General features: G+C 43.8%; 1 protein-coding gene across 1 annotated transcript; it reads left to right on the top strand.

Annotated features, from left to right (window-relative positions):
• The first annotated feature begins 265 nt into the window (after positions 1 to 265).
• Positions 266 to 26,231, top strand: RRAGC (Ras related GTP binding C). Its single transcript, XM_075909055.2, has 7 exons — positions 266 to 598; positions 6,423 to 6,626; positions 10,512 to 10,711; positions 12,403 to 12,517; positions 15,723 to 15,865; positions 21,908 to 22,056; positions 24,971 to 26,231. The coding sequence occupies exons 1-7, from the start codon at positions 335 to 337 to the stop codon at positions 25,120 to 25,122; spliced, it is 1,227 nt and encodes a 408-aa protein (XP_075765170.1). The 5' UTR covers positions 266 to 334; the 3' UTR covers positions 25,123 to 26,231.
• Positions 26,232 to 26,628: the final 397 nt, after the last annotated feature.

Below are 26,628 nucleotides of genomic sequence, written 5' to 3'. Positions count from 1 at the left end.
GGTTTCCTTAGGGCAGCTGGCAGGGTCGTGTCTTGCACCCCTAGCCCCCGCCCCCTGCTGCGGGAACCACAACCCTGGCCCAGGCACCGCCTCCCGTACCTCTGGTGGGAGGTGTTCCCCCAGCAGAATGGCCCCTCCCGGCCCCCCTCCGTCACGTGCAGCGGTGTCGTCAGGTGATGAGTCACCTGACCCGAGTCAGCCTACCTTGCAGGCCGCAGCCAATCCACGCCGGCGGCTGTCCGGGCGGGCCAATGGGCGCGCGGGAGGCAGGCTAGGTTGCGCTGCCGAGCAGGGCTCGGGGGCTCCTGCGCGGGGCGGGCGGGGTCGGACCGGGATGGCGCTGCAGTTCGGGGTGCCCGGCCCGGCGGGGGGCGCGGAGGAGCCGGCTTTGATCGGGGGAAGCTTCGGGGCCTCGGATTCGTTCCCCAAAGACTTCGGCTACGGAGACGAGGAGGAGGCGGAGCTGGAGGGGGGCTCCGGCCCCGGGGGCGGCAGCGGCGGCCCGGGCGGGGCGGGCGGCGGCCCGGGCGGGGCGGACTCCAAGCCCCGTATCCTGCTCATGGGCCTGCGGCGCAGCGGCAAGTCCTCTATCCAGAAGGTGAGGCCTGGGGGGGAGAGCGGAGCCCCCACAGACTGTTCGGGGGGGGGGGGGAGAGCGGAGCCCCCACAGACTGTTCGGGGGGGGGGGGAGAGCGGAGCCCCCACAGACTGTTCGGGGGGGGGGGGAGAGCGGAGCCCCCACAGACTGTTGGGGGGGAGGGCTCCCTGCGTGGCAAAGGGGTGCGGGGGCGAAGCCGTAGCTGCTGCATTTTCCTGCCCTTCCACTCCCGCCTTCTCCCATTACCCTCCCTCCCCTCCGCATCAGGGAGGCACCGCAGTCGGGAGAGAAGCCCAATGGAATTGCCCTTATACATTGAAATGGGCCCTGAGCTTGCATGGTCCTGATGCCCTATTTTCGCAGTAAAGTCGGTGGTAGTCTGCCTACGGCAGGGGTCTGTGTTTCTTGAGCAGCCTGGCAGCCCCGAGGGAGGGAGGTGCTTGTCTTCTTGCCTGGGGGTATTGGTGGAAAGTGCCCCCAGCATTGTCTTGAACCCTCTAGCGGCTTGTTTCTAAGGAGAACGTGTCTCCATTTTGTACGTGTTAGTAGGCAACTTCTTCTTTTTAAAGTAGCAGCTCATAGAGAAGTTAAACAAGAAGGGTCTTATTTCCCCAAATGCTTTCTGTGTCTGTAGAGAGGTATGTTGAGTTTGGGCTACAAGCCTCTGTTGTTCCTGATGCACAGGTGTTTCCTTCCCCAAAACCAAGGTGTATGTCAGGAAATGAAACCAGCTGATGTTTCTGAGGTTTTTATCTGACCCTATATTCAAATCAAAGTGAAGCCACACTAAATGTGATGAATCTGCTTAGTTGTCATTAAAATTGCCAGTTCAGACATGCCCTTTGTTGTTTTTAAACATATTTTAGAAGCTATTCAGATTTCATTATCTGGGGGCAAAAGCATAACTAGATTTTTCTTTATGATTTGCTTCTTTGGGCCAAAGAAAAGGATGGATGCTTTTGGGTGGTAAATACATCAACAGCTGGCAACAATGGGTTAGACTTGCTGTTAGACGTCATAGGGTTGCTAAGGCATTCCGTCATTGTCTTAAGCTTCAAAACAGAAACACAACTTGAGGGGGGAAAAGGCAGCGGAGTTCCAGTGATACTCAGTTCTTGCCTCCAGGTCTTCAGAGTCTGTACATAGTCCTCCTTGCTAAGCTGTTTTTTTGTGCCCCCTGCCTTGTCGTAAAGAGGTGTCAGAGAATCACAGCATGGAGCATGGCCAAAGCAATAGCAATCTGAACAATAAACCTGATCTTTATGGTCAAAACTTGAATACAGTTCTCAACACCTGAGAGCTAAATGGCCAAGTCTTCCCACCCACATGAAATTAAATGGGCTGCTAGGCTACCCTTCTCTCTGCCTGGTCTCCTGGGTTTATTCCCTTTCTCCTGCATCTCAATTGCTCGGGTTGTATGACCTCATGCAGTAAGTCTGCTAGGCTGGATGTTGTGTGCAGATACCAGACTCAGGCTTCCCAAACCAAGTTCTCTGCTTTCAGCTCCGCCACGGTCAGAGGAAACACTACAAAGATGTACTGAAAGTGCATTTCAAGAAAACTGATATGGACATTGCAAGCTGGGAAGAGCAAGCCACCAACTGACCTCCTTTGTACCACCTTTTCCATCAGGCAGTGGCCTGCTTTGAGGAGAATCTCCTTCCCCTTGAAGCTGAAAAAGACAAGGAAGGGAAAAAAACAACTTTTTCTCAGCAGATAGCTGACCACCCAGTTCATCTGTGGTTCCCAGATATGGATCATGAGCTGACTCAGGAGTCCTCTGTAAATCTGTGATATAGGTCATCCTTGAACTGAGGGATTGCAGATGATGATGACACCTCAGTCAGACACAGACACACACTCAGCCCAGGGCTTCAGAATAATGCTGTCCTCACTAAATATGTGAACACTCACAATTTTTGTGTCATGAGTCTTGGCACTTCCTTTTTTAAAGCCCTGGACTTGGAGGTTACCCCAGTTTTTAACACAACTTTCTGGCCCTGATTGTGGAAAAATACTAGAAAATGTGACATCTGAAGATGCAAAGGCCAGAAAGCAGATGAAAAAAATCCTTCAAGTGTATTTACTTTTTAAAATCTCATGATGACTCTAAATTAATGATTTTGTGTGGCCTGACTTAGGATTTTTAAAACGTGAGTCTGGCAAGTCTGCTTGGCCTTGCCCAGTGCTGCTTGCTGTGGGCAAGTCGGTTTTTCAAACTCGGTGAGATGTGGTACAAGGGCGGGGAAGGGGGACGAAACCACAAGGAAAAGTTGTGGATGGCTGCTGAAAAGCATGGTAAGAATCAGTAGACAACACTGGCCATGTGGCTGTTATAAGCTGGAATAGTTTGTCACTTCATTTTGTTAGTACTGGAAAGTCTGAGGCAGTTCTTAAATTTATTCTCAGTGATTGACTTGATGCCCTTGAATAGCTCCTATTTGTGTCCTCGCTTGGCTGCTGAAATAGGTTATCCTCCCTATTAAGTTCTTAGAGAATTTAAATTTACATTATTCATGTCTCATCCATCTTTGTCCTTGGAAAAAGTTCTTAAAACTGTGGCTGTTCTAAGAGTCCTTAGGACATAAGCCACACTCCCTCTTTCTTCAAAAGTGTATGAGATTTCATGAACACCTCAAAGAGGATGGACAGACTTGAACAATTCTTGAATACAAAAAAGTGAATTTTTATGGCCAGCTCTGGATTCCATGAAATCATGGACAAGTCATTTGCTTTGGAACACTGCTTATAAGCTAGTGCTATTCCCTAATGAATTGGATATGTAGTTCTAATGCATCTCCAGTGCTGTTGCTCCTTTTCGCTATGGCCCCTTGCTAGCTTCCTTGATAGGAGTTGCTGCATCTTTTGAATCTTCACCGGGCTGCCCACAGTGATATCCAAGTCTTTTTTTCCTGAATTAACTTGTAGCCTGGTAAGATGTATACATCATTCAAATGTTTAAATTCATTGTTAACGAATGCAAAGTGCTAAACTGCTTTCCTGTTTCCAGATCACTGTTGTCAGGTCTCTCTGAAGCTTGTGACTTTTCTCTAAGTTCTGCTAACATTAGTATTCTTGGGGATTGTGTCTGACAAATTGTTGCCTTAAGTTGATGTATGGCCACCACAGTAACCACTGCCGTTTATGTCCATACTCTCTCCTTCTTCCAGTGGTGGGTGTCCTTGGCAGCAATTTAAGTGAGGATACTCCGGGGGGCTCCATCTGTGAACTGACAAGTAATGCAAACTAGGGTTGTAAGCGACTAGTTGAGTCACTACTCAACTATTCGCTTCCCCACTCCTTGCTGCCTCTGTATCAGTGGCAGGATGGGGGGGCAGCAGGAGCCAACACTGGGGGGAGCCGGCTTAAAAGGCCGTTCCCCCCCCCCCCCAGCACCATCTGGGGAGGAGGAGAAGTGGAGGCAGAGGTACAGCGGGGAACCCAGCATGAACCGGGGCTGATAATTCCTGCCTTGTGCTTTCTCTGGGAGCTAACCCCCTTGGGGTGCGTCTACACAGCAACATCACTTTGATATTTTGAAACAACTTGGTCTGCATCTACACAGCAGGCAATTATTTCTAAATAATGTCAAAATACTGTCAAGCTGGAGGACTTCTTGTTCCAACTCCTGTACGCTCATTGTACGAGGAGTAAGGGAAGTCGGAGGAAGAGTGCTCTATTTTTAAATAAGTGCTGTGTAGATGCTCCCAATTTTGAAATAAGCTGTTTTGAAATAAGCTACGCAGTTGACGTAGCTCAATTTGCTTTGCTTATTTCAAGTTAAGCCCTGCTGAATAGACACACCCTTATTGACTAATTGCTTATTAATTGCTAATTTACATCCCTAATGCAGACACTCAGTTGCTTTAACTATCTTGATCTAAGCCTTACTGCTCTCAGGAAGGTGGAGTGATTAGGTTGGCATCTCAGGCAATTTACATTGGCAGGAGTGGTATTGTAGTATAGACATCTGTGAGTTAGTGACATAAGCTGCCTTATGTTGACTGAACTCTATAGTGTGGATCAGGCCTTGCTCTCTGCAAATTTTGCCACAACCCTATCTTGGGACTGTAACTTGAAATTTTCTAGTTCTAGCTGTGCCTAAAATTATAGGGGCTTGTTTTTATATTCTGGTTCGAACTCTCAGGAATTTTTGAGAGATTGTCCCGTGATTGCAGACATCTTGTGACAGAGCTGTGTGACTTTCCACGCTCAATAGCAATACACACTTTCTCAAGATTGTTGCTCCACTTTCAATATTTGGATAGCTGCCGTTAAATCAGTATTGTGTAAAATGAACCAGAGTTCAAGTGGCTTGTCCAGCGTCACATTTCAAGTCAGGGGTAGGAATAGAATTTAGGTCTTCAGAATTTTCAATTCAGCTCTCCTAATAGATGATGGTTCTCCTGTGGCACCATTTGGGTTTTTTTTTTTAATATTTACCTCTTCCATTTCGGGACCAGGTGTCTGTCTTAGCACTGAATCAACGCTCTTATATTGATGGTGTGGGACAGCAAGCTGATGAAAGGCCTACCTTTCAAGGCTGAGGTATGTCCCTGACTGCTCTTGGCATTTAAGGATCTTCTCTCTGATTTTGAAAGAGCAAGATTTAATCCCAATAATCTCAAATCCTAATTTGAGTAATTATTTTGTATCCACCCAAACTTTCCCATGTGGCAATTAAACTTGCTGTTCTTCACTTGTCCTGAAGCTGTTATGGTGTTCAGTTCTGTTACAGTGCTGCTGTATTTTGCCTCAAAAAGGCCTCATTTTTGGAGGTGGGTGAAGCTTATTCAAAGAATCTGAACTCTTGCAAAAGGTGCTGTACAAATCCTTCTTTTTCCTATACTTGGAACAATTCAGTGGCTTAATAGTTGTTAGGACTTGTGAGGTTGAAGGTGCAGTCTTTGAGGGTAATTTATGCTACTAGGGTTGCTGTCTTCAATTGCAGGCTATCTTGGAGCAGGATTTGTTTCTTTTCTGTTCATACACACTAACTATATTGTGGACTCCAATCTAAGTTAGTGACCTTCAAGGGTGACCATAGCATAAATAATTTCTCCTAGTGATTTCACTTAAAAATTGCCCCCAACTTTTACCTTCAGATGTTGAAGGGAATTTGGTCAGAAGTTCTCTAATCTGCCCGTAAACAAAGCAAATTATTTGTTTTGGGATTATTGTCCAAACCCTATTTCAGTTGATCTCAGGATTTGTGATTTTTGGGTCTCTAAAACGGGAAAAAAAATTTGGGGTCTCTGTTGAAAAAAAATAAATTCTTAACTGTTACAGCAACTCTAGAATATATTGTTTCTGATTTTGTAACATTGATCCTGAATTGGTAGTAACAATTAAGTGAAGGTGTCCAAGTTTTAATTATCCCACTGAAATGAGAAGTGTAAACACTTTCAGAACCAAAGACTTGTAATATTACATGGCCACAATCGCAATCTTGTGGTACATGGATGATCTGGAGGTACTGCATTATTCTAATACAATGGGAAAAGGAGCAGATTGTCTCTTGCTGATTTGGGGATGGGATAATTTTAGATTTGTAATATTAATCTAATTAAGCTATTATTTGGTGCAACTTTACTGTAGGTTAATTTCCTTCATGAGCTAAATAAACAATATTTGCTATGTGCTTTTAAAGTTTTTTCCCATTTTTCTTTCTTTGAGACCTGTTTTTCACTGGCAAGTTGCACACTGTGTGGCTTCACGCTCTGGTCATTACTATTTTTTTGCTCTGTTCTGAGAGAAGGCAGCATTGTTAACTACTTGCATCAAATCGTCATAAGCCAATCAGTCTTTGCTTTCCCTTTTACAGGTGGTGTTCCATAAAATGTCTCCCAACGAGACCCTGTTTTTGGAGAGTACTAACAAGATTTACAAAGATGACATTTCCAACAGTTCCTTCGTGAATTTCCAGATATGGGACTTTCCTGGACAAATGGACTTTTTTGATCCCACGTTTGATTATGAGATGATCTTCAGAGGCACAGGGGCACTGATATATGTGATAGATGCACAGGTAGATATAAATAAGAACATAATATAAGAGCTCCCATACTGGGTCAGACCAAAGGTCCATCTAGCCCAGTATCCTGTCTTCCAACAGTGGCTAATGCCGGTTGCCCCAGAGGGAATGAACAGAACAGGTAATCATCAAGTGATCCCTCCTCTGTTACCCATTCCCAGCTTCTGACAAACCAAGGCTAGGGACACCATTCCTACCCATCCTGGCTAATAGTCATTAATGGACCTAACCTCAGTGAATTTATCTAGTTCTTTTTTGAACCCTGTTAAAATTCTGGTCTTCACAACATCCTCTGGGAAGGACTTCCATAGATTGACTATGCGTTGTATGGAGAAATACTTCCTTTTTGTTTGTTTTAAACCTGCTACCTATTAATTTCATTTGGTGATCCCCAGTTTTTGTGTAATGGAAGCAAGTCAATAACTTTTCCTTATTTACTTTCTTCACACAAGTCATGATTTTATAGACCTCTATCATATCCCCCCTTAGTGTTTTCTTTTCTAATCTGAAAAGTCCCATTTTTATTCATCTCTCCTCGAATAGCCGCCGTTCCAAACCCCTAATCATTTTTGTTGCTCTTCTCTGAACTTTTTCCAATGCCAACATATCTTTTTGGAGATGAGGTGACCACATCTGCATGTAGCATTCAAGATGTGGACATATCATGGATTTATGTAAAGGCAATAAGATATTCTCTGTCTTATTCTCTGTTCCTTTTTATTAATTCTAACACTGTTTGCTTTTTTTGACTGCTGCTGCGCGTTGGGTGGATGTTTTCAGAGAGCTATCCACAATGACTCTAAGCTCTCTCTCGAGTGGTAATAGCTAATTTAGTCCCCATCATTTTGTTGCCCATTCACTTAGTTTTGTGAGATCTTGTGACGCTCTTCAGTCTGCTTTGGACTAAAACTATCTTGAGAAGTTTAGTATTCTCTGCAAATTTTGCCATCTCACTGTTTACCCCATTCTCCAGATCATTTGTGAATATGTTGAGTAGGATTAGTCCCAGTCTGGACCTTTGCAGGACACTGCTAGTTACTTCTCTCCATTATGAAAATGGACTATTTATTCCTACCCTTTGTTTCCTATCTTTTAACCAGTTGTTAGTCCATGAGAGGACCTTTGCTTAAAAGCTTTTGGTGAGGGACCTTGTCATCTAGATCCCCCTCATCTGCATGTTCATTGACCACCTCAAAGAATTATAGTAGATCAGTGAGGCATGATTTCCCTTTACAGAAACCCTGTTGACTTTTCCCCAACAAATTATAGTAATCTGTGGGCATGTCAACACTTACGCAAAGATCGACACTTTGGAGGTCGATCTAGTGGCTATAAAACCCTAAATCAAACGCTGAGGGCAGATCCCACCTGTGTCTGATACGCCTCTTTCTGCAAGTAGTAAGGGAAGCCAACAGGAGCATGTGCTCCCATCAGCCTCCTGCTATGTGGATGCTGCCACAGCTTGGCTTAAGGTAAGCCGGCTCCAGCTATGCATTTTACATAGCTGGAATTGTGTACCCCAAAGGTTCTCAAACTTTGAGATACCGCAACCCCCTTCTGAGTTGGTCGCAACCCCTCGGGGGGTTGGGGGACACAGTTTGAGAAACGTGGGTGTACTCTAAGATGACCTGCCTGGTCTAGTACACACAATTTCTGTTCTTTACAATAGTTTCAACCAGTTTGCCTGGAATTGAAGTTACACTTACCAGTCTGTAATTGCAAGGATCACCTCTGGAGCCCCAGAGAAGCTATGACATGCACTGCACAGCTTTCCCTCCACTGAGGGGCTTTGAGATGTTCAACTCTCCATTTCTCCCTCACTGCCCCAGGAGAGCCCGGCAGATGTACAGCTCTCCATTCCTGCAACCCTCACAGAGAGACTGAGATGCACAGCTCAGATTTGGGAATCTCCTTATCATCCTTGAGTGCTCCTTTGGAATCTTGATTGTCCAGTGGCTCCACTGGTTCTTTAGCAGGCTTCCTGCTTCTGATGTATTTAAAGAAACTTGCTATTCATTTTTGAATTTTTGGCTAGCTGTACTTCATATTCCTTTTTGGCCTTCCTAATTATATTTTTACGCATCATTTGGCAAGAGTTGATGCTTCTATTTTCCTCACTAGGATTTAACTTCCACTTTTTAAATGATGCCTTTTTCATCTCTCACTTCTTCTTTTACTGGGTTACAGCACTTTTTTGGTTCTCTTACTGTGTTTTTTAATTTGGTTTATACATTTAATTTGAGCCTCTACTATGGTGTCTTTGAAAAGTTTCCCTGCAGTTTGCAGGGATTTTACTTTTGGCACTGTGTTTTTTCATTTCTGTGTTAACCTCATTTTTGTGTATTTTCTTTTTTCTGAAATTAAGTGCCACAGTTTTGGCACAGTTTTTGGTCCCACCACAGGTTTGTTAAACTTAATTATCTGATTGTCAGTACTTGGAAGCAGTCCAGCTATAATCACCTCTTGGACCAGATTCTGTGCTCCACTTAGGACTAAATCAAGAATTGCTTCTCTTGTGGGTTCCAGAACTGGCTGCTCCAAGAAGCAGTCAGAAACTGTCCAGAAACTTCATCTCTGCATGCCATCCTGAGGTGCCATGTACCCAGTCAATATGTGGATAGTTGAAATCCCCCACTGTTACTGAGTTTTTTTTTTTTTTTTATTTGTATTGCCTTTCTGATCTCCCTTAGCATTTCACAGGCACTATCACCATCCTGGTTAAGTGACCGTGTTCCTACCCTTACTGCTATATTCATATTAATAGAGCATGGAATTACTCTCAAAGATTCTATGGAACAGTTTGGGTCATTTAAAATTGTTACTTCATTTCATTCTATGTTTTTTCACATAAATTGCCCTGTCCCCACCAGCACAACCTGTTATGTCCTTCTGATATATTTTCTATCATATTACTATGTCCCAAAATAAATAACTCTTTACTGTGATAGTTATTTGTACATTTTTCTTGCTAGTTAAGGTAGAGGGAGCTGGTGGCATTTTAAAAATCTGTTTCTCAAATTAAAATCTAATGCTGGCTAAAAGCAGTCCCTTTAATTATTTTGTAACCTAAACTTACTTTGATACTGACCCTTACGTTTCTTTACTTGGGCTGCTTTAATAGACATAGGAGGAGTTGTACTAGATCAAACTAGTGTAGTCGATTAACCAATAAGCAAAAGCTTATAGGTTAATGCTATAGACTACACGCATTCCACTCTGCTGTCCCCCACTGGTAAATTTTTCAGCAGGCTGGCCAGCAGCCTGGCTCAGTCCCGCCTTGCGCCAAGTCCAGGACCTACCCCTGCTGCAGCTCTGCATTTCAAGTGTCTTAGGAGCTAGGCAGGCACGCAGTTCAGCTCCATTCCGGCTCACGCTGGGTCTGGGAGCTCAGACCCACCTGCTTCTCGAACAGGGACTGCTGCCCCACTCTGCTGTCTTTGTATCAGATGCAGCAGCATGGGGAGACAGGCAGCTGGTCCGCAAGAGGAGCTGGTTTTTAAACTGGCTCCCCTCGCGGATCAGGTCTTGCATGGCACCCCACCCTGCTCTCTCTGATACAGAGGTAGAAGCACAGAAAGGCAGGGTGCTCCTTAGGAGTGGGGCCAGAGCGTGCTGGCTGCTGCTCCTGCCCCCCGGGGACTATAGAGTAGTCGAGTAACCAGTAAGAATTCATGAGGTTAATTGACTATAGGTAACAGGACAAGCTTTAGAATTCACTACTTGGGTTTCTGTTTTTCAAACTAGCTTGTTTCTATTCAGAGGTAGAAACAAAATCTTTTTATTTTGCTATTGTTCGTACTGGTTGAAGAGGTATAGCAGAGAAAGATGAGTTAATTGTCCAAAAGCTATAATGTTAATCTCTGTCTATGCTGATTACAGGATGACTACATGGAAGCATTGACAAGACTCCACATTACAGTTTCTAAAGCTTACAAAGTCAATCCAGAAATGAACTTTGAGGTTTTTATTCATAAAGTTGATGGTTTGTCTGACGACCATAAAATAGAAACTCAAAGGGATATCCATCAGAGAGCCAATGATGACCTTGCAGATGCTGGGCTTGAAAAACTTCATCTTAGGTGAGTGATACAAATGTTCACACGTTTAACAATCTCACAGATGTATACGTGAAGAAACCGATGACTTTTTTCTTTATTTCTCATCCGATTTAATGAGACACTTTTTAGTGAGGTCTCATCAGCATTTTGGTAGTAAGATGAGACATACTACAGTAAACTTCAGATAATCCGGCACCGTTAGGACCCAGGGGGTGCCGGATTATCAGATATGCTGGATTATCGGGAGGGAGGGCTATGAGGGGTCTAAGGTGGTGTGGGGGAATGTCACCCCAGACCTCTCATAGCCCCCCCCCCCTTTCTGATAGTCCGGCTTTGCCCCAGGCATCCCCGATTCAGCAGCTGCTGGTCAGTTTCAGCAGCTGCTGGAATCAGGACGCCTGCGGCAGAGCAGCTGGGGTGCTGCCGGGTTGGTCCGGTAGCGCCACCCCTTGGTGCTGTGAGATCAACCCGGCAGCACCTTAGTTGCTCTTGGGGACGCCTGGGGCGGAGCAGCTGGGGTGCTTCCGGGTTGGTCCAGTAACGCCGAGGAGTGACGCTACCAGACCAACCTGGCAGCACCCCAGGTGCTCTGCCCCCAGCGTCCTCAAGTCAGCCGCTGCTGAAACTGACCAGCGGCTGACTCCGGGAAGCCCGGGGCAGAGCAGCTCTGCCTCGGGCTTCCCGGAGTCAGCTGCTGGTCAGTTTCAGCAGCGGCTGAATCGGGACAGCTGGGGTACTGCCGGGTTGGTCCCGCAGCGCCGAGGGGCAGTGCTACGGGACCTACCGACAGCACTCCAGCTGCTCTGCCCCCAGCTTCCCCAATTTAGCCACTGGTCAGTTTCAGCAGTGGCTGATTTGGGGAAGCCGGGGGGCAGAGCAGCTCCAATGGTCTGGCTGCCCGGAGCACTTCTGGGTTCCTGATGGTGCCGGACCATCAGATGCCGGACCAATGGAGTTTTACTGTACTTTACTCTTACAAAATATACCATAGAATATTCACTAGCATAGAACTAAGCATCATTAATTAAAATTAAATGAGTTGTCAATAAAAAGAGACTATGTAATTTGAGAGACAATCCTTTCTTGCCAATTCTTGCTAATTCAAATTTTATATTATATTGAATCTTGTAAACTTGGCACCATCAAGTATTAAAGCATTTTTTTATGTATCTTTTCACTTAATTCAAGGGCAGCTCTAATTTTGATGTATTGTCATGGTTAATGGACTGCCACTTTTTTTTGTACTGACCTATAATTTGTTTAAATTCTGCTGTCTGAGGGTAATTACAGTCAACATCCGTGGTGTGTGGTTTTTTTCTGACCATCTCTACTCAGGGGAAATCTGAAAAAAAATTTCCCATTGGTTTTAAGATAATTTCAGTGTAGAAATAACATAAGTGGGAGTGGTAGAAAACAAAATGTTATACAAAATTTAAATCCTGAAATGAATGGGCCATTTAACACCTTTTTAATAGCTCTCCATTAGAGGTGGTGGTCCTGTTAGCAAAAAGGCTCATAAAAACATGGCCATTCTTGTCTGACTGTGTGCTTCCCTCCTGCTTCGATGGGGAAATCATCCTATGCTTACTCCAACAACTCTGTAAATGCTAGTAAACTTGAATAAAACACGAGTTCAAATGTTAGGGGTTTTTACCTTAACAATTTATTGCAAAACTGATTTATACCTAAGAGGATTTTTCTTAAACCCACAGCTTTTATTTGACTAGTATCTATGACCATTCAATATTTGAAGCCTTCAGTAAGGTTGTACAGAAACTCATTCCACAGCTGCCAACCTTGGAAAATCTACTAAATATCTTTATATCAGTAAGTGCTATGTTATTACTTTTACTTACTAACTTCAGTTTCAAAATAAACTACAAGTTGAATCTCTCTAGTCCGGCATAACTTTAGTTGGTTGGATGTCCACTTATGAGTATGGCCAAGTTTCCTGCAGTCTCAGAAAGTTTGTCTATGGTCCCCAGTCCTCCTTTCAGTGTTGTGTACTCTTATGTAGCTCTAATTTATCCCTAAATGTCATCTTCTGTTTGCTGATCTATTATAAGTGGTGTTAATGCTGCTAAACAATATTGATCTCCCCTGGTTCGGCAAAGTATTTCATTTGGCACTGGTGTGGTCCTGAGGGTACCAGACTAGAGAGATTCAACCTGTACTTTTAAATATATACTGTATTGTACGTTGGCAAAATTGTGCTTGTTGCAGGTTATGCATATCCCAGGTACTCCACCTTTGCCAGGGAAATAAGCTGTACCAGCAAAAGCACGCTGAAGGTATAGCTGCATAGAATCCTAGAACACTAGAACTGAAAGGGACCGCAGAGGTCATCAAATCCAGTCCCCTGCCATCACGGCAGGACCCAATATCGTCTAGACCATCCCTGATAGAGGTCTGTCTAACCTGCTTTTAAATATCTCCAGAGATGGAGATTCCACAGCCTCCCTAGGCAACTTATTCCAGTGTTTAACCACCCTGACAGGAAGCTTTTCCTAACGTCCAACCTAAATCTCCCTTGCTTCAGTTTACGCCCAGAAGGATGGTCATGAGGACGACTATGTACAGCAAACATGGTTGCTAGCATAGGGAGGAAATTGAAAAAAGGCCCTCCTGGTAAGGAAATGGGTGGGAGGGAGTGCAAAAGGGTATGAAGTATGCAGGGGCAGATGACCGTTTTGCGGGGCCCCCTTTGCCATGGCGCATGTGTGGTGACGCCATGTGCATGCACGGTGGCGCCACGGCGCATGCGCGGGGCTTTTTGAAGCGCAGGGCCCGGGGCGGCCGCCCCATTCACCCTGCCCTATATCTGCCCCTGGAAGTATGAATAAACGAATGGGAAAAAAACCAAGGAAGTACTTGGATACCATGTTGATAGGGCTCTTTAAGAGCCAAGGCAATAGATGGATAAGAATGACTAGGAGTCTGGTGGCACTTGAAAGATTAACAATTTATTAGGCCATTAGAACATAAGTTTTTGTGAGCTCCAGTTTGCTTCCTCAGGTACTGAAGAGAAATACAGAAAGGCTGGGGGAGGCTGCAGAACTGGATGTGGCTCATGTCCAACAGTGGTGAGAAGGGGAGAATACCTACATGGGAAATGCGAGAACCTCTCAATGTGTGTGTTTAGACCTTGGTCTAGGGTGTCAAATTTGCATATAAATTCCAGGTCAGCTGTTTCTCTCTGCAGTCCGTTGTTGTTGTTGAAGTTTTTCAGTCTGAGTGGCAATTTGCAAGCCCAACTATTCTTGCAAGTCTGATTTATGTTAATTTATTCTTATACATAGCGACAGTCTGGTTTGTCCGATATGTATGGCAGAGGCTCATTGTTGTCACATGATGGCATGTTACACTAGCAGATGTGCATGTGAATGAGTCTGATGGTGTAGCTGATGTGGTTAGGTCCTGTGATGGTGTCACTAGGGTAGATGTGTGGACAGTGTTGGTAATGGGGTTTGTTGCAGGGATAGGTTCTTGGATTAGCAGAGACGGGTGGTGAGTATTTGCAATAGGTAACTTCCCGTTCAGATACTCGAGCCGTCTGACCACTGTTGGAGATGACCTACATCTATTCTGATTTAATTAGCGTTCCCATCGCTGTATTTTTTTTTCCCTTCACTCTGGTCTTTTTTTCCTCCAACCTCTGAGGAAGTGAGTTGTAGCTCTCAAAAGCTTATGATCTAATACCCTAATAAACTATTCATCTTTAAAGTGCCATTGGATTCCTTTACTGAAACAGACAAACATGGCTACCTCTCTGAAATTGTTAAGAATGGAGGTGTAGGTTGGAATAGTGCTGTGTAACACTTTAGCGAATAGAACATGGAGTATAAACTTGATAAAAAAGTGACCAGTGAATAGTCTTTTTCAGAGGAGTGTCCTGGATACCTGACCAAATTGGGAAGATGTGGTATACAAACCACTTGGAGAGAGTCTCAGAGGGGTAGCTGTGTTAGTCTTTAACTTTAAAAACAAGTAGTCCTGTGGCACTCGAGGGACTAACAAAAATATATAAAGTATCATGAGCTTTGCACTTCTTTAACACTTCAGTTGTCTCGTAAATAGAGATTCTGACTGAAATCAACATTGTGCTCATTTGAACCTGTTTCCTGCTAGTAGCAGGCATTTGGTGACCTTTCAGTATGCGTACATGCACCCTTGGTCATCCATATGTGAGTAGTATCAAAGTGACTGTTGAGGGCATCTGATGCTCTTACTGTAGTCACAAATACAGTAGCTGATTTTAGTTGCCCTCTTTCCTATCTGATTATCCATTCTCTCCATCATTTGGGCTAACAAGCAGTGTGATTGCTACCTAGAGAGAAAGTAAACTATATATAGGCGTAGAATTCAGTCTGTAGAATGTATTTGCCGCTGCCTTAACTTACGTGAAGACCTGTGTAGCTCAAATGATTCTTTCACCAACAGAAAGTTGGTCCAATAAGAGAATCTCTCACCTTGTCTCTGAAATCGTGGGAGTGTCATATTACAACACTCCTACATATTTGTTTGTTCATAATACTTGTCCTTCACCTTTCATTACTGATTTCATTGCCTGGATAGAGCTAGTTTACTGGCATTTGCACATGTGCAGTGTTTTCCATGTTGAACAGGAAAAAAATCTGTAAAGGTAGAGAAGTAATTGTAAGTTAAGTGCTTGGGAATTTGTAGTGGGAGTTCCACACTGTTACCGTCTATGGTTTTGGTAGTTTATATAGTGGCCTTTCATGGCAAATCCATTCATTCATTAAAAATTTTCTGTCAACCGAAATGCAACATTGACAATGTAGTCAGTTGACCAGTTTCCAGGCTGATGTGGTGTCCTTTTACCTATACAGAATCTCAGGAGACTGTGGAAATTATTCAAATCTGAATCCCATTTTGGTCCTTTTGAGTACTTGAAATGTTGCTTGTTTTCATACCTTGAAAAATGTGAAACTGAATTCTACATAGCTAAGACTTCTTAAAATGTAGCTGTTCTGATCACTCAGCATGCATCTCCAATTCTTTCTTTTTGAAGAATTCAGGCATTGAAAAAGCCTTTCTCTTTGATGTAGTCAGCAAAATCTACATTGCAACAGACAGTTCCCCTGTGGACATGCAGTCATATGAGCTGTGCTGTGACATGATCGATGTAGTGATTGACGTGTCCTGTATATATGGGTAAGTGATAAATCCTTTTGGAGAGTCGCCTTGAGAAGCTTTATAACATAGCTAAGATGAGAGCTGTGAGCTTCATGCAAACGTGTTAGCCCCCTAGCTACTGGGTGCAATGGACCAAAGAGCTGCTTCTCCTATCCATTTAGAGAGGAAGGATGGTATTTGGGTTCAGCAACTGGACTGGGTTGTGGTTATCTGAGGGTGTTCCCTGTTTGCCACAGTCCTCTCTGACCTTATGCAAGTCACTTCTCTAAGCCCCAGCTTCTAAATTAAAATGTGTAATTTCTGTAGTGCTTAGTGACGGGTGCTGTACAGAAGCCTACACATTCAATAGGATTCACTCCTGTCCTTACACACTTTCCCAATGAGCATTAATTAACCATGCAGTGAAACTGCATGGATTCAGAAAGTTTCTCTTTGCTTGGGGGAAGTCACTTTTTGAGCTGGCCAGGTTCAGCCTTGGTTAACACCTTTTTGATGGAGGCAGACTGAGCATTGTTTCATTAGCAGCCTAATGTGAACTTGCTAGTGGTACCTAATCAGTGTCCTGCTGCCTCAGATTCCTAGAGCTATAAGAAGGTCCATTCTTTCCTCCAAAGGTGGAACATACACTTCCACAGTGTGTGCTCCAGTTTTTCTAGACTCCCAAGCAGAATATGGCCCTAATGCAACTATAGATAGAATGTCGTCTTAGAATGTATTGATATCTGCTAGGAAATACCTTCTCATTCAAAGATACTTGACTCATGGAGAAGGCTGGTCCATTCTTAATTATGGCCCAAGGGATGTGGTATACATTTGGGACTAAACATTGTCAACCTTCAGTGGGATCTTCCTTGGACATCAATGGAGTTTTATGCAGATCAGGGGTAGAAGAATGTAGTGTTTCTTTCAGAACCTTATTACAGTCAAAATAATGTATGGAAAAAATGGGACCACAAATAGGGACCACTGCTTCTGCCCCTCATTTCTTTCTTCTGTATCCACTTTTGTTTCTTTCACTATTTTCCCCCCTTGGATTTCCTTCCATGCCACTAACCCAGAATCCTACTCCCTACCCATTCCATCCATTGAAATGTGGAGTACTTAAATAGTTAGTTGTTGCTTGAATGTTTCCAGTAGACTTAAATTTAATACCCAAGACTAACTGCTGGGCAAGGGTATTCACTCTCTGAGGCTTCGTTTACACTACACAGCTGTTGGCAACATAGCTATTTCGACAGGATCATGTGGCTAAACTTTGGGCAGCGTAAACACTGTCCATACTCTTGCAGCCAAACCTCCAGGAGTTTGCTTTGTAGGCAAGCGAGCGCTCCTGTTGGCATATCACAGTTTACACTAGGATTTGCCATGGCAAAGATTTTGTCGTCCAGGTTTTTTTTTTTTTTTTTTTTTTTTTTTAAAACAACAAATGGTTTGGTAGTACTTTATATACTAATGAAACATGTAGATGGTATCATGAGCTTTCATGGGCACAGCCCACTTCAGATGACCGGAGTTATGAGTTGGGGATATGAAAACTTGAAATAAATAGGAGAGAGGGGAGAGAGAAGAAGGGAGGAGGGTGAGAGACAGAGCATCATTAAGTATCTGGAGAATGGGTACTTAAACCTAAGCAGATAAAAATCAGTCAATAGATAAATACCTAAAACAGGAAGGATACAACTTTGGGAGCTGTTAGCACCTTCAGTGGTTATTAAATAGAGTCCCCACCAACCCATATCACGATTGAGTCCGTTAGCTTGTGAATTGAATTTGTGGATGAACTGGGATTCCAGGGCTTCTCTGTGTATTTGGCTTGTAGAGCTAGTTTGTGAACAACAACAAGCTTTATTGGTCAACTTCGGTCACACCCAAAAGTTGACCGAACTAAAACCGCCAGAGGCTGTTCACACTTGTTCCCTCTGTCAACAGATCATGTTCACACTGGGGCACCCGTGTGGGTATCCCCACAGTGCAGTGTTGTGGGAAGGCAGAGCTGATCCCCAAACCTCTTCGAATTCCCTGTGAGTTCTCCCATAGTTTACTGAGCTGCTGGGAGCTGCGTCATGAATAACTCTGGGAGCAGTCTGTGCTGAGGATTGTCATAGCAGCATTGCAGTCTCTCCCTCCCAGGCAGTAGTTTGCCTGCTGCTTTGCTCCTCCTGTTGCAGGACAGAACAGGAGTCAATACACCACCAGGAAGACATGTTGCAGGAGTTAATGCCCCAAGTTGACAGTGTTTCTTTGCAACTGGGGGGGATCTAGAGATTTCCTTGCTTTTAAAATAAGTGAGACGTTGTAGACCCTGAATTTGTCATGCAGGCCTCATATAAGACAGCGAGTGGGTGAGGTGGAGAGCATCACTGCTCTAAATACTTTCAACAGAGAGAAGTGCAAATGACGCATATTTTGGAGTACATACACACTGTTGCTAAATGCTAAGGGGTAAAAACACAGAGCTAAAACTCACTTTAACTGCAGCTTTCCTAATGATGTACCTTTCAAATTGATATCCAGGCTTCGTATAATTCTCATGTATCAATACGTTATGCCTTCATTTCAGTTCTAATTAAATTGTTTTAAAGGTAAATTCTTGAATATTTTCATTTTTCTGTTAACTGTCTCTTGCTTTAACATAAACACAGGAGTTCCAAAAACAAGGGTCCAAATTAAATGTAAATTTAATTATAGACTACTAAGTGGTCTGGTTTGTAGTATCCAACACTCAGCAGTTTCTAGCAATGTTGATGTGTTTAGCACTGCATGGCTTGATAAACAGAATAGGGATGTTAGCGAGAAGTTGATTACTCGGCTACCTGATAAGCATAAACTTATGCTTATCAGGTAGTTGACTGGAGTATCAGCTACTCACTCCTCCCTCCCTCTGAGGTGAGGGGGTGGAACAGGAGCCAGTGCTGGGGGAGCTGGCTTAAAAGCGATTTTTTTTTTCCCCCCCCCAGCACCATCTCCGTGGTGCTGCCCTGGCTCCATTTTTTCCCCCTTTCCCTCCCATGTGTCTATCAGCTCGGCCCTCCTGAGGACAGGGGCTGCTGCAGCCAAGCAGCCCCTGTTCATGGCAGCCCGGGCTGGCCATGTGCAGGGCCTGCTCCAGCAGTAGCCCCTGGCTGCGCCCAGCCCTGGCTGCCATGAACAGAGGCTACTCTGGCAGCCGCGAGACAGTCCTGACTCACGCTGGTCTGGAACGCTGCACCTCTGCATTTGGAGCCACCTCTCTTACTACATTTAAAATGCAGAGCTGCAGCATGGGTGGCTCCTGGAGCTGGCATGAGCCAGGACTACTCAGTTCCCATTTGAGCTTGCTCCTGAAGCTATCCCCGCTGCGGCTCTGCAGAGCGGCCCTTATCAACTAATTGTGTGGACTCTCTTAAGAATGCATTGTTTTTCCAAATATGTAAGGTCACAATGGCAAAGCCTTTAGTAGTTTTCAAGTTGGCCTGCCTTATCCTTTGATTTTATAAGGTCTAACCATGGACAGTGCATTCAAAAATGCAATTTTATTGCCAAAAATACTTTTTCCCAGGGGTAGTGGATGTTAAACTAGAACTTTATCATCCAATTGTTGCAGCTCTGTAGTGATGGCTGCTAATTAGTTCTGTGAGTGTAACTTATAACCCTGCAGCAGCCCCTTTACACTTTGGAGTACCATTCTGCCATGAGACCTTTCCTACACAAGGATAAAACCCTGGTCTTGCCGTTCAAAGCACAGGCCTATACCACTTGAGCTAAAGGGATCTCCTTTGACTGTAGGAGGACACTGTCTGTATAAGCTGCAGTTCACCACTGGGGGAGAGGTGGGATGTTCATAACAGACCAAGGATCCTGTGCTGCCTTCCAAGCTACAAGTCAAGTAGTCTTGCCCAAACTAGGGATGTGAAAGTGTAACTGTGTACACTGTTAACCAGTGAGCCTCGGCTGATACAGAGGCAACAACCGGGGATGAGGGTGAGGAGGTAGGGAAGAGCCATCTGCTGCTCAGTGTGTAACCACATAACTGCTGATGTTTTCAGCGGTTACAGTTACTTTATTGCCCACATCATTTTAACGTCCTTAGTCCAAACTCCGTTCTCCATCACTTCATGAGATTTGTCCTATTGCTTGAATGTTGGTAGGGCTGTCCCAGGCCCACTCTTTGGAGGCCCCCACGGCGTCTGCCTCAACTGGCCCATGCATGGGAGGGACCAAGGGGATTACAGCCTCTGGTGTGGGGCGGCAGAAGGGGTCAGTCTGCACACACTAACCGCAGCGGCCTGAGCCAGAGCGACCTGGCAGCTTGCTCAGCTGTGCTGTGGTGTACCAACCGCCCTTTACCAGGTAGCTTGTGCTCTGCTTTCCAATGCTGCGGAGAAGCAGGGCACAGCAGTCTGAGGCTATGTCTAAACTACGATCCTCTTCTGCAAGAGGAAATGCAAGTGAAGTGCTCATTTGCATATGCTGCACACTCAGTTGCATTTCCTCTTCCCTTTTGTGCATGAGATTTTTGGGCAAAAAGGCGCTGTCTACACAGCGCTTTTTTGCGCAAAAGGGAAAGGAAGATGAAATGCAAATGTGAGCACGGCCTATGCAAATGAGTGCTTCATTTGCATTTCCTCATCTAGAAGGGGATGGTAATTTAGACTTAGCTGGAGCGGGCAGCACTAGGCTGGTCTGGCTCCCTGCTGCTATGGTGAGTGTGAAGGGAGAGGGAGCAGCCCCTGTTGATGCTCCTCACAAGGCACTGTAATCTATGGAGCCATGTTGCTCAGAGGAGAGGGGTAAGGGGATGGTGCTTGGAGAAGGGGAGGGCAGGGTGGCACAGGGGAAGCGCCTGTGGCACAGGAGTTGTTCTGGGCCCATGCCCTGAGTGGGGTAGGCCCAGACCCTGCATCCCCTAGAGATGATCCTGCTTAAATGTAAGAAGTCGTTGTGAGGCAGGGCTGTACTTGTGCAGAGTTCTCCATATCCCTGGCTCAAAGCTCCTGTCAACCAGTTTCTTCGTAGGGCTTTTCTCTGAGATTGTTTTGGCTCAGAGATAAGAAAGCTACTGGCAGGGATGTTGAGTCTTCCCTTGTGTTGGTTCTGAGGCCCAGCTGATTGAATTACCATTGTGAGTCAATGAAATAATTCTACATGTCTACGCAGGGTCTACAGCTTAACCTCCCTTCCCTGTTATTCTCTTGTCGTCACCACACACTTAGGGTGTGTCTAGACTACAGGGTTTTGTCGACAAAACTATACCTGCGTCTACACTACTGCTGAGTTCTGTCGACATAAAGTCAACAGAACTCAGCAGTTTTGTCGACGCTGGTAAACCTCATTTTACGAGGCATAACGCCTTCTGTCGACAGAGTTTCTGTCGACAGAAGGTGTTATTGCATGTAAACTGTCCTTTGCGTCTACACTACCATGTCGACAAAGCAGCTTGCTTTGTCGACAGAACTGAATGTAGTGTAGACGCTCTTTGTCGACAGAAGTTTTGTCGACAGTATCTGTCGACAAAAGCCTGTAGTCTAGACGTACCCTTAGATATGCCTTTTTAATTACAACATGACTTCTTCAAATATATGATTTAACTAGTGGTATGTTTAAAGGATAGTAACAAGCAGGCTCTGAGTGAGAACAGATAGTGAAACAAAAGTCAATATTTTAATGAGTTTGAACCTGCATTTAGATTAATTTTCTTTTACTGTGGAACTAACAGTTTTAATACCAAATTAGCTCTTCTAGCTGAAATTATAGCTAGCGGATGGACCTGAATGGCATCCTTAACTGTGGAGACGTAACCACTCTATCTACCCAATATGAAGGCAAAATGACATGCTTAGTTGCAAATGTACTGTTTTAACTGGATGTTGCTGATTTGATGATGGAAAAAATTGTGTGTCACATTTGGCCTGAAATCAGAATATTGGGTTGAATGTATTAAATGTATTTGCTGCTGAGTTTCTCCCCTTTTCATGTCTCACTCTCCTGTAAAGCCATTGGGGGTAGGGCTTCACAAATTCTTTTTCTGAAAAGCTAACTAAATTGTCAGCTTGTATTGAATGGTTCACTTTATTCTTGTAGTTTAAAAGAAGATGGCAGTGGAAGTGCTTACGATAAAGAGTCTATGGCAATTATCAAACTCAATAATACAACTGTCCTGTATTTAAAGGAAGTGACAAAGTTTCTGGCACTTGTCTGCATTCTTAGAGAAGAAAGCTTTGAACGCAAAGGTAAGCACTTTCTTTCTCCCTAAAAAAAAAAAAAAAGCTTTTCCAGTCAATTTTGTCACTTAAAAGATTTTATAATGCTGATTTTTATGAAGCAACTCAACTGTAACAAAGTGATTTGTATCAGAGTGGTAGCAGTGTTAGTCTGATTCTGCAAAAAAAAAAAAAAACCCGAGAAGTTCTGTGGCACCTTATAAACTAACAGATTTATTGGAGCATAAGCTTTCGTAGGCAAAGACCCACTTCATCAGATGCATGTAGTGGAAATTCCAGAGGCAGGTAAAAATATACAGGCATAAGAAAAGCATTCCAATGAAGAGTAAGGTTAGAGATAATGAGGTCAATTGAGTCGGGGAGGATGAGGCCCCCTTTTAGCAGCTGATGGGGAGGTGTGAGCACCAAGGGAGGAGAAACTGCATTTGTAGTTGGCTAGCCATTCACAGTCTTTGTTTAATCCTAAACTGATAGTGTCAAACTTGCAGATGAATTGTAACTCTGCAGTTTCTCTTTGAAGTCTGTTTTTAAAGGTTATGTGTGTGGTTGTTGTTTTTTGTTTTTTGTTTTTTTGGTTGCAGGATGGCTCCTTTTAAATCTGCAGCAGATTTATAAAGTGCCACAGGACTTCTCATTGTTTTTAAAAGTGATTTGTAATTTCACCATTAGTTTCCTTAATATGACCTGTACCTCTTTTTCTTTGTGATCTTTGAGGTTTTTTCCTTCCAAAAAGATGTGTGTGAAGAAGTCTCTGTGTCTGCAGTATGTAGCAATAAATGAAATATATATCTCTGATCGATCCTCCCATTAAGAAGGGCTGGGTGGTGTCAGATTTGCATATGAATTCCAGCTGAGCAGTTTCACATTGAAGCTCTTTGCTTGCAGATGGCAAGTTTCAAGTCTGCAGCAGTATGTGTCCAGGGAGGTTAAAATGTTCTCCCACTTGCTTTTGTATGCTGGTTTACCATTTTTGATGTCTGATTTATGTTAAATTTATTCTGCTGCATAGGGACAGTCTGGGTTGTCCAATGTACATAGCAGAGGAGCATTGCTGGTTCATGATAGCCTACATCATGTTAGTACGTGTGTAGGTGAACAAGCCTGATGTGGTTAGGACCTATTGGCAATTTTATCCGCTGTTGCGTGGGTCCTTAACACAATCTTTTTTTGAAAATAAAAGGAAAATATACATCCTTTATTTAAACAGCCATATTTTTCTAAGTGTCTTTATTTTTTATTTCATAAAGGGATTAAATTTTTTCACTTAATTGTTTTTGATAAATTTAAAATGGGAATTCCATCAGGTGTATTTTTCTTCATCTCTCTAAACCGTAATCATGTTTGACAATAATCCTTTTTTTGTTAAAAGAATGTGGTTTGCAATGACATGGGGTTCTAATTTTCAAATCGTAAGCATTGATTTAGCTGTGCCAAAATGGAGCACTCCTCCAAATGCCTTGGTTTAATTCCTTTTCTGTAAAGTTTATTGAGAAGCAATCCTATTGTAGGTTCTTCCTATTTTTGACTCATTTTGGTTTAGTCCAGGCATGAAAGTACCTTAAATTTCTTACAACGGTGCCTATATTACAAACCACCCACCCAAACCACCTGTTCCTGGGAGGGACGGGGGTTGTGATATGACGGTACCTGTATGAAATTTAAGTGTGGCAAGGTATTGGAGAGTGTCTGTGTGGAGGCTCAGGGAAGAGGGTGGGGCTGTGGGGAGATTCAGGGTTAGGGGGTGAGGAGAGGCTTAGGGCATGTGTGGAGGGCCAAAATAGTGCTCTCCTCCTCCTCTTCTCCCCCCCCCCACCTCCCCTGAGATTCATACCAAGACTGCTCACTGTTCCCCTTCCTGTCCTTGTCTGGGAGTGAGAGCAAAGTGAAAACCGCTCATCTTCCTCTTGTGCTCCGCAGCCAGTGTGAAAGATGTGGTCAGCTGTGCACTTCCCCTCTCTTCCGGTCAGGGAAGAAGGGGAACAGCTAGAAGTGTCTCCATATGAATGGGGGGAAGGAGAGAGCATCAGTCCCTCTGCCCTCCTTAAAGGGCACCTTGTGGGTGGGAGGCTTGGGGCTAGGCAGTCCCAGACTGGGCTGGGGGAGCCCAGCCAGCCCCTTTCACCTGCCTAGTGATTCTGGCTCTCTTCCTGTTTGGTTTTGAGACGCAATCCCATTCTGGGCGCATCCCATTTTCCTGGTACACCCAAATCCTTACATTTTGTTAAGTGATGAGAAGAAGCTGTATACTGTCTTTGGAGGAGGAGTTGCATAGAAGGACCTACTGTTAAATATATACTAGATGTGTGTGGGTTTGTTGCAGGGATTGGTTCCGGGGTGAATGTGTGTTTCTAGAATGTGCAGTTCGTGGTATGCATTTCAGTTTGTGGGTTGTTTGTAAGCCAGGACTGATCTGCCTCCCGTGGTCTCCAAGAGGAAGAGATTATCATCTAAAAGAGGTTGTAGATCCTTGATGTGTTGGGGGCTGTAGGTAATGGCAATTGTTTTCTTTGCTGGGTCTGTCCTATAGTAGGTGACTTCTGGGTACCTACCTGGCTCTGTGGGTCTTTAAGATGCCACCAGACTCCTTGTTTTTGCTTAAACAGACTTATACAGCTACCTCTGAAATCTGCCTACCATAGGTGAGGAAGACTGCTTTCAAGTGACTGGTTTTAAACAGATCTTTAAAAATTTCAGCATATTTTATAATACATTCCTTAAAGGATTTCCCAGTCCTAAAAAGTGTAACCTCATAAATATTGGCACTTATTTTATTAAATATTCTGGATAGTAATTTATTGCTGACTCCTTTGGTTTACAGTATTTATTCTGAAATGTCTTAATTAAGCAGAATTACTTTATGCCAATTTGTTTCATTGGGTATTTGACAGATACTGAATCAAACTTTTTTCCTTTCCCCCCGCAGGTTTGATAGACTACAACTTTCATTGTTTTCGCAAAGCCATTCATGAAGTCTTTGAAGTAGGTGTTGTCTCCCACAGAACCTGCAATCACCAGGCAAGCACCCCAAACATGAAAGCAGTGACTCATAATGGCACGCCTAGAAATGCAGTCTAGGCGAAGATTAAAAACTGGTTGGACCGACTTTTACCAGCTCTTCACTCCAAAGTTTAACGTTGTAGACCAGGATAAGAATACAGTCTTAGTCTGGTGTGTGTGTTCCACAAGAGAAGAGCAACACAAACTTTGGAAGAGCAGCTTAACTGGTGTTGGACAACTGAAACTACTGTAAAACATTTGAAGTTCTGTGGAGTTAGAATTGTTAACTGAAAACCGGCGTTGGCTGGACCGTGGCGGCTTTTCCTGTTCAAGAGTCCTGTTTTAACAGGCTGGATACAATATGAATAGGAGAGCTTGTCCCTTTTTGGTGGAGCATATGATAGAGTGTAATGTGAAACACTGAAGTCACTTGCTCATCTTCATTTTTAACTGTTCTGTAAAATAACCAGTTTAAGTTTAACTTTTGCCTTTCAGAGAAATTAGTGGTGTGGAGACACTAGCAACATCTTACATTCATGCTTTGGCTTTGTAAAGGTCTGTGGCCTAGAACTTCAGTAAAACCCAAACATTCCATAGCATTCTTTTCATTAGACGTATATTGCGTTGCAGAATATCAGCGAATGCCATAATGGCGGTAGGGCCAAGGTTTGCCTGCTCCCATATGCTTCAGTCCAGTTAAGACAAAGCTGTAGCTTTGTTCTAAACAAGTTCCATACTGAGCTTTCAGACAGCATTATTTTTTTCACCAGTTATCACCATATTTGAAAAGAAGTTCAAGGCAAGAACTGACACCTTTCACTGTGCTTTTATCAGAAGAGGGTCAAAGTAAAATATTCACAACCTTGAATTAGTGACTAGGGCAATTAAATAACTGTACATTTATAAATGTCTAGCACAATATCTAATCAGGTAACATTTTTATATGTCGAAGCTTTTTTCCCAGGAGGTGACGACCCCAAATCTTCACCTTCGGATGGCAGGAGTCGGCGTATATTTTCTACAGTTCGTTCAGAGGATGGGGGTGGTAGGCACAATCTCTGTGTAGGAATGAAAAATGTATGTCAATGCAACTGGAAATCAATGACCAAGAGAATACCAAAAATGTATTGTAGTTTGAACGTTTTCCTGTATTGACACTGCTCCAGAGTAAACCGCTTATGATACTGTTTTTTGCCTCAGACCTACTTAAATACGGAGTGTCTCCTATGATCTTTTGAAGAGTTTCCATAGTAAGAAAACCCAACATCTCAACTGTTATTCTAATGTATTGATAGTTACACACTTTGGAAATTGTCATGAGTGGTAAACCTGCTCCCTATTCCCTTCAAGTCTTCCCCCTTGGTCCCCACTCCCTATATGTTCAAAACTCCCTGGACCAGTTGAGTAAACAAGTGCCCACTGTAAAATGTTTATATATAAAGTTCTATGTACTTAAGTGTGACTTGAGTGATTTCTGCAAGCTATCATTGAAGTATTTACATAGCCTAGTGTATTGATGGGAGAGAGTCTCTTTTCCCTGAACTATTTACAGTGTATGTAAGTAAAAGCTCCTCGGGATAATTC

The sequence above is a fragment of the Pelodiscus sinensis genome, chromosome 26 (genome assembly GCF_052426305.1).
Source record: "Pelodiscus sinensis isolate ZL-2025 chromosome 26, ASM5242630v1, whole genome shotgun sequence".
NCBI classification, from domain to species: domain Eukaryota; kingdom Metazoa; phylum Chordata; order Testudines; family Trionychidae; genus Pelodiscus; species Pelodiscus sinensis.
The sequence above is the reverse complement of the archived record's forward strand: the minus strand, read 5'-3'. Positions and strand labels throughout refer to the sequence as shown.

What these genes read in the sequence shown, in the direction of transcription:
- RRAGC (XM_075909055.2), top strand. Translation starts at nt 335, where the DNA reads ATGGCGCTGCAGTTCGGGGTGCCCGGCCCGGCGGGGGGCGCGGAGGAG. An exon ending in TACTAAATATCTTTATATCA is followed by an intron (nt 12,518 to 15,722) that starts GTAAGTGCTATG and finishes TTCTTTTTGAAG; the next exon opens with AATTCAGGCATTGAAAAAGC. An exon ending in AGAAAGCTTTGAACGCAAAG is followed by an intron (nt 22,057 to 24,970) that starts GTAAGCACTTTC and finishes TTCCCCCCGCAG; the next exon opens with GTTTGATAGACTACAACTTT.